At 39.5% G+C, this 8,417-nt stretch overlaps 1 protein-coding gene across 1 annotated transcript; it reads right to left on the reverse strand.

Annotated features, from left to right (window-relative positions):
- Positions 1–398: 398 nt before the first annotated feature.
- LOC106390155 (serine/threonine-protein kinase tricornered) lies at positions 399–3,884 on the reverse strand. The gene is made up of 13 exons (XM_022700757.2): positions 3,490–3,884; positions 3,217–3,391; positions 3,030–3,113; positions 2,446–2,687; positions 2,099–2,327; positions 1,845–2,009; positions 1,642–1,773; positions 1,433–1,546; positions 1,236–1,283; positions 992–1,070; positions 805–861; positions 691–720; positions 399–594 (listed from the first exon to the last, which is right to left on the reverse strand). Exons 1-13 carry the CDS (start codon positions 3,675–3,677, stop codon positions 509–511), a joined length of 1,629 nt encoding a protein of 542 aa, XP_022556478.2. The 5' UTR covers positions 3,678–3,884; the 3' UTR covers positions 399–508.
- Between the last annotated feature and the right edge of the window lie 4,533 nt (positions 3,885–8,417).

Genomic DNA, 8,417 nt, shown 5'->3' on the forward strand with positions numbered 1-8,417 from the left:
ATGTGTGTTTTGTTTTTACTATTCAAGGTAAAATTTTCTTTTAAAATTTGGTTTTTTCTTTTGTTCAACTTTTACAAAAAAAATTGAATGTTAACTATATAAACATTAATAAGAGCACGTTGAGTTTCATATCATATTCACGACTAATTTTTTTTTCTTTTTTGTGGTCAACTAATTCTAGTATTTGATTACTACTTATTTCTTTTTTCTTTTTGTGGGATGGTTATTATATTAACTAATAGTACTAGTGATTATTTAATTTTTAGTCCACTTTTGAAATTAGAATCAAACATCCAGGTTACGTCACCATGTCCCTGTTTTCTCTAAACCGGATCTTGAATCAAGTTAATAAACAGATAAAACGAAAACGATTAAAACCGAGTAAATTTGGACAAGTATTGGCAGAAAAGCAAAGCTTCATTTCTATGCTTTCAATTGGATAACTTCTATGAGTCCCCCAGAAAATCCTTTACAGTTTCTAAGATAGAATAAGAAAACAAATAGTATGTTACAAGAAAAAAGGAAATGAAAATAAAAGCAAATAGTAGTTTAATGAACCATGTGGTTCGAAAACTACCGTCGCCTCCATTGCCTCTGTCAAAATGATTAAAAGAAAATAACTTGCAAACAGAGATTAAAAGAATCAGTATTTATTTTTTGTATTTGTCTCTGTCTTTTGGTTTAACTCACCACCTTCAGCTTCTTCCATATTGATCCGACCTGAAGATAGTATACAAGCTCAACTCCTTTTGCATTTCACAAAACAAATGGAGACTATAGTGGTTTGACAATTCCGTTACATACCTAACAATGATATCAACGATGGGGCATCTCCTGATCCATTTGGTTTCATGTCCGTACCTACATTTCATGTCACGGCTTAAACTTAGATGTATATCAACTATTCGATCTTCTCTCAATAGAAAACTCTCAGCTTAAAGACCAAGTTATAAGGAATCACATGATCAATAGAGGAATAAAGAAGAGTCACCTGTATTTTCCATTGATCTTGTGATGTCCGACTTCTTAAATGTAAATCCAATGAAGTTATCGTCCTTGGACGTCAACATCTGCTCAGCCAATCAACAAGTTAGCACCAAAAAGCTACTATGTAAACTCATTGACAGTTTTTTCTTCTTCTATGCTATGGTGATATTATTTAACCATTACAAAACATTCCAAAACATCAATTTGCAACATAGATTATACAACAGGAATTAAGTGGAGTGCGTCACCTTTCTCCAAGGACCAACTTGTGGTGTTTCAGATGCCGATCCTTCAACCTACAGATTTATATATATATAAAAACTTAATGAGGATACCAGACGTATCTTTACGTTTGTTTTAGGAGCTTTAAACAAGTTTATGGTTCACCAACTAATCCATGCCAGAAAATGTCATAACAAGCATTTTAAGATTCAATCTAACTTACTTCAGGGAACTTCTCAAAATTTTGTGTGTCTAGTTCTCCATCAACAGTTGGTCTGTAAGCTGCCTCCATTTCATACAGTTTGTCCCATTGGGTGCCATTGAACCACGGATGAGTCTGAAACAAGAACAAAATCGAATTTCAATGATCCCAAGGCTGAAAAGCAATGAAAACGAAATGCATATTTACATATCGTTTGTCAGAAGTCTCACCTTTATCTCCTCAGCACCTCTGGTTCCCAACCTTGACTCAACATCACATAGCAAGCGACAAATCAAGTCCCTCGCTTCATCTGATATTTTCGGTTCCTCAGGGAATTTCAAGCAAACCCTCCAATTAATTATCTGAGGATGTAAGTACAGATCTTTATAAGTAAGCATAAATATTTTTACTAACCAGGTATGTATACACCTACCTTGCGGCATGTTATACGGGGGTCATCAGAACAGAATGGGGGATACCCAACTAACATTTCATAGAGAATTGCTCCGAGAGACCACCAGTCACATTCCATTCCATATCCTTTCTTTAGTAGTACTTCTGGAGCCATGTAATCAAGAGTTCCGACGGTTGAATAAGCCTATAAAAATGAAAATATTAATATTGATTCCATAGGCTAGTAAAAATGAGTAAAACTATGTGATTCAATTAGGGAACAAGCATAGATACCAATGCGCGGCGATTGCGCTTCCACTGCAGCAACTGCTCTTTAGGCATTTGCCAGGGGGCTTTGTCAGAGTCTGCTTTTCCTGACTGGCTCTCGGCTTCCTGAGAAAGCATTTCTTCATCTTCTAATAGCAGTGAAGAATACTTATCATCTAGTGGCTTACACAAGCCAAAATCTGAAAGCTTCAAATGCCCGCTTTTGTCTAATATCAAATTATCAGGTTTAATGTCCCTACAGGCAAGAAGAAACAAATTCAAATCAAGAACCATCTATAATTGATAAAGATCTCCCCACCACACTAAATCACTAGGCATTAAAGAAGACCCGATATCAAAGGTAATTACGATACCTGTGAACATAGTTGTGTTGATGAATTGAATGAATAGCAAGAATGCTCTCAGCAATATAAAAGCGGGCAACATCTTCCGCGAGAATGTCTTCTCTCATGAGTAAAGTCATGATGTCACCTCCAGGCAAGTACTCCATGATAAGATACAAACATTCAGAATCTTGAAAAGAGTAGAATAGCTTTACAATGCAACGGCTGTCAACCTCTGCAAGTAAGTTCCTCTCAGACCTTACATGTTCAACCTATAGAGAAGGAAAAAAATGACGGCAAAACCAGTCAAGAAGAAGAAAAAAAACAAACTCGCAAAATTGAAACTGAAGCAATCCAATGATAGGGAACTTTATTCTCAAGCTCCTGTCTTGCATCAATTTTGCACTTACTACTACCACTCTAAAACATGTTATAGTTCCCCATTTCACTAGAATGCAAGCTGAATAATTAAATAATAAACTTGCAAAACTGAAGCAATCCCATGAATAGGAACTCTGTTCTCAAGGTCATGTCTTGCATTTGTACTCTGTAAACATGTTAAAGTTCCCCTTTTCACTTGAATGGACGTTGAATAAAAAGAACAGAGTAGGTACCTGTCCACGGCTAAGCATGTCAGTTTTTTTCAATTTCTTCATGGCGTAAACCTCACCAGTAGATCTCAATCGACATAATCTAACCTGAGATACAGTAGCTTCCATAGATTAGAAATAATCATTGAGAGTTAATTTCGTGAATAAACACGTCAATTTGTAGAGTAGATCTCTTTTATGTTAAATGTACCTCACCAAAGGCACCTTTGCCAATAACAGTCAATAGCTCAAAGTCATCAATCCCAATTTTACGTCTCTGAAGCCTCATGTACTCAGTCTCTCGACGAGCAAGACTCCTCATCATCTCGTCCTGTTCCTCAACAGGTAGCTGGGCTTCTTGCACTTTCCTCTGAAACTCTCTGCGTCTGTGGAAGCAAACATTTAATAGAATCAATCTCAAAGTCAAACAAAAGTCAGCCTAGTTCTGATCCGAAACAATTCATGAAAAATTGAAGCTACGAACCTCTCCATACGTTCGTGCAAGCCTTGCAAGTAATTCTTGTAATGATTCTCGATGAACTGCTTCGCGGCAGCTGCTTTCTGACGCGTCACCGGAGACGACACCGCGGAATCGGACTCCAATTCGAATCCGCGGCCAGGCTTGGCGTTTAGACCGCCGACGCGGACGGTTCCATCGGCACCTCCTTCCATCCCAAGCAGATCGGCGTAGAGAGGAGGCAGAAGAAAACGAAATTGGTGATTGTGGAGAAACAGAAGAAGAGTGAGATTTTATTAGAGAGGGATGAGGATAATAATGAAGAAGAGTTATCGAGGAGAGATCTAAATGAGCTGTTTAAAGATGGAAAGGAGGAAGAACGTGGACTATTTTTTACTTGCAAAGCTGTCTCCTGTATGGTTTTTGATTGTTAATAGTAATTATTATAATAGTAATAAACAATTAGATAAATATTAATAAATATTTATTCTTTTTAGTTTTCAGAGGGTTTATATGGAATAATATGAAGCACAATTTTAATCATCCTTCATTTGACTTTGTGTCAACCGAAGATTTTGTTGGGATTCGCGTGTAACTTTATATTATCCGATTAGTACGATATTGTCTATTTTGGGCCTAATTAGTTGGTCCGCATGGATTTACTTTTGGACTCGTTCCCAAAAGACCTCGTACTAATTAAAGTTGGATATCTCTTTATATATTAGACATTCTTTCGTCAAACCTGGTGCTTTGATACCAATTGTTGGGATTGTGAAATCCCGTATCCAACTATATATTGTCCGATTAGTACGATATTGTCTACTTTGGGCCAATTGGCTGGCTCGCATGGATTTACTTTTGGGCTTTTTCCCAAAAAACTTCGTACTAATTATAATTGGATATTTCTTTATATATTAGACATTCATTCGTCTAATATCCAATATGGGACTTTGTTTGATATTTCACGTTGGATCTCCTGAGGGAAAATTTCAATGTTCGTTACCGTTAATTTTGGTATATATATATATGCAGTTTCTGTTTCAAAAAAAATATATGCAGTTTCTGAAGTCGTGTTCAATAATAACAAGTAGAGGTTTATTAAGGGCTCGGCGGTACAATCTCTCTACCTCTCTGTATAGGAAAAATTATCTCTGTAGTTTAAAAAAATTATTTAATAGTTTGCTGATATCAGATAAAAAGATTGTTTAATAGTTTGCCAATGGTTGTATTGTTGTGCATCCATAAATTCCACTTGACTATGCTTTAATTTTGTTGGTCTTCAACAGTTAAGCAGTACTAGATTATGATTCGCACAGGTGTTTTTTTTTTATGAAATGTGAATGTTTATATATGTACAATCAAATCTAAAAAGAAATAAAAAAACCGAGTACTAATTATGTCTCACATGGGCACTAAACCAACATTGCGATAATCCTTGAAGCTTCGATTTCTCATAATACTTAGCAGACATGATTCTTTTCCTAATAGTCTTATCAATGATTTTAGCCAACTGATCCATTGGCTTAGTGAGCTGTGAATGATGTCTCTCATTTTGTTGTCTTCATATGTAATAGATAGACACCAACAAAGCCTAACACGGGTGAGTTTTAGTGATTTATGAAATGATTGTGTGAAGGGATTAAGGAGATTAAGTGAGAAAGAATAAGAATGAGAGACAGAGAGAATATATTGCAAATTGAGAGAATAAGAATGAGGAATATCTTATTCCCTTACTGATTTAGATCTTGGACATGTTACATAAATAGATACAAGGATAGGAAATGAGCCAAAAAGAATTAATAAACAATTGTAGACAAGATCAGAAACAAGTCACTCTCGGATGTACTATGAAAGTGACATCTCCTTTTTCTCTTCCATCCTTAGCTCAACATGTGACTTTGTGTTGTCCTTAAGCTCCAACAGCTCCATCCACTTGCTCCCACTTGTTTAAACTCCTCCAGACTGTGGGAACCGGAATTCACACCGTCGAGATTTGTCAATCGGAGGAAAGCCAAGCTAACCTAGCCTTCCCTGAAGGTCCCGGTTATCTGCTGGGCCACGCACAACACAATCAATATGAAAGAGTCGAAAGTAATATATCGTAAAAGAGCGAAAAGAGAACAAAGAGGTCTTATTTCTGAATTCGCGTTTGAGCGTGAACAACATGTAAGATCCTAGACCACGAGAGCTGTCGGTACGTTCGCTAGTCTAGCCACCTAAGTTCTAACCTAGTCGAGTCGCAGCTCCATAGTAAAAACGAAAAAATGCCTAAATTGCTCTAAGTATTAAGTTTGCTCTGAGAAAGCTCTCTCCTGCTCCTCGCCTTAAGCCCTCCTTATATACTCTCTCTAGGTCGGTTTGCACATTTTCCTGGGCCGGATTCGTCGCGAGATGGGCTTTTCCATTTTTTGTCACCCTTCATGATTATCTTCGGAAACTTGACATTTATCTTTTCATGCGAATAAAAAATAGACCGTCATATCAGCCTTGGGCTCAATCATGTTCTAAAATCGTAAGTGGGCCGTTTAGCCGCTGTTCAGGCCCCTTTTGGGTCGTTTTGGGACTTAGACGTTTTTACGATTTTTCTTAAGAAACAGCCGTTGGTTTTTCTGAAAGGATTCCAATTCCCCGTATAGTTAAGGCAACTGGTGTTCAAGCTAACCATAGCCGTTTTATACGGTAGGAAGGAATCCTTTTCGACGACCAAGTTTTTATAACTTTTCCCGAAGTCTTTCTTTGATAATCCTAAGCGAGACCAGACATGGGTATTGCGTCCAAGGGCCCGAGGATTGTGTTACGGGAATTTAGGCGAGGATGCACGGTTTCGGGAGGTCGGTCCTCGCCCATGGGCGAGGTGACCTCAGTGCGGGTCGTCCTCGCCCATGGGCGAGGTGACCTCGGCGCGGGTCGTCCTCGCCCATGGGCGAGGTGACCTCGGTGTGGGTCGTCCTCGCCCATGGGCGAGGTGACCTCGGTGCGGGTCGTCCTCGCCCATGGGTGAGGTGACCTCGGTGCGGGTCGTCCTCGCCCATGGGCAAGGTGACCCGTGTTGAGACGGTCGTCGCCCTAGGACGAGGTGGTCGGTCCTTGCTTACGATCGAGACCTCATCCAGACTGATCCTCTTCTCGACGTTCCTCGGTTCGCATCCGCGAAAAACTCTCTTTTACTTGATTTAACCGTTTTCCGGGAATGTCTAATTTTCAAGGATCGATCGAGAGTTGGTTTTCCGGGAACTTTCAGGCATTGATTCCGCCGTGACCGGTTTTGACCCCAACACAGACCATATGGAGACTGATGGCAATGTATTTGAATCTGCCCACTCCTTTACTTGCCTTCCAAGCCACTTCTAGGGCAACTTGTACAGATTGATTCAAATGCTTCTCCTCTTCTTATCTACACAACTTCTGGTTCTTCATCTCGTGATCTTTATTGCTTTATCTCAACACTCCCCCTCAAGCTTGAGCATAAGAACTGCTCAAGCTTGGAAACCATGAAGCATTCCCTCATTAAAACCTTTAGCTTGGAAAAACCTTATGGGATAAAAACCAAGCCAAGAAAAAAGAGTAGAACACCTCATGGCTAAGAGGATCAATGTGATGAAAGATCCACGAGTCCTAACTTAGAGTGTATGAACCCGGAAACCTTGGTGCTTGCAGCCTTGGTGAAGATGTCAGCCAATTGATCCTCACTTCTTGTGTAGCAAGGTAGGATGATCCTTTGCTCCACTGCTTGCCTAACTTTATGACAGTCCACCTCAATGTGTTTAGTCCTCTCATGGAACACACTGTTGGATGCTATGTGTATTGCAGCTTGATTATCACAATGCATTGTGATTAGAGTTGATGTCTCTATACCCAAGTCTTGAAGTAAGTTTCTGATCCAGATCAACTCACTAGTGAGCTTTCTTATTGTCCTATATTCTGCTTCATCACTTGAGCATGACACTATCTTCTGTTTCTTGCTCTTCCAAGTGACCAGATTGCCTCCAATAAAGGTACAATAGCATGTGGTGGATCTCCTATCCACTCTGACTCCTGCCAATCAGCATCACAATACCCAACTATCTCTGTGCTTTTGTTGCATTCCATCCATACTCCTTGCCCTGACGCCTCTCTTAGGTACCTTAGGATCCTCTCAACCATGTTCCAATGGTGTATCTTGGGAGCTTGCATATGCTGGCTTACTTGGTTAACTGCAAAGCATACATCCGGCCTGGTGATAGTGAGGTATATCAACTTTCCCACCATTCTCCTATAGTGTTTAACATCTGCATAGGGCTTGTCTTCAATCTCCCCTCACGCAACACCTTATACCCATCTTCTAGTGGAGTCTTGGCTGCTCTTCCTCCTAGATCACATGCCTCATTCAGAAGATCAAGTGTGTACTTTCTTTGGGATAAGAATAGCCCATCCTTGGGTCGGCATATCTCAATCCCTAGAAAGTACTTTAACTCTCCCAATTCTTTGATATCAAAAGATGATCTAAGGAAAGCTTTAGTGAGTATATCTTCTTTGTCACGCCATGTGATGATGATATCATCCACATATACTAAGATCACAACAATTCCTTGCTTGATGGTGAATGTGAAGAGAGTATGATCTTCCTCAGATTTCACAAAGCCCCTTCCATTGAGTGTGGTGCTGAGCTTGTGATACCTGGCCCTAGGTGATTGCTTTAACCCATAAATAGCCTTCTTGAGTCTAAGAACATTTCCAGGCTTTACTAGGTGTTCTAGGCCAGGAGGTGGCCTCATATAGACTTCATCTTCCAGTTCTTCTTGTAGGAAAGCATTCTTCACATCCATTTGTCATAGATCCCATTCTAGGTTGACTGCCAAAGATAGGATTATCCTTATGGTGTGGAGTTTAGCAACTGGTGCAAAGGTATCTAGGTAATCCTCCCCATATGTTTGAGTGAAGCCCCTTGCTACTAGTCTTGTCTTGTGCCTTTCTAC

Source organism: Brassica napus, chromosome C4 (assembly GCF_020379485.1).
Source record: "Brassica napus cultivar Da-Ae chromosome C4, Da-Ae, whole genome shotgun sequence".
Taxonomy (NCBI): Eukaryota; Viridiplantae; Streptophyta; class Magnoliopsida; order Brassicales; family Brassicaceae; genus Brassica; species Brassica napus.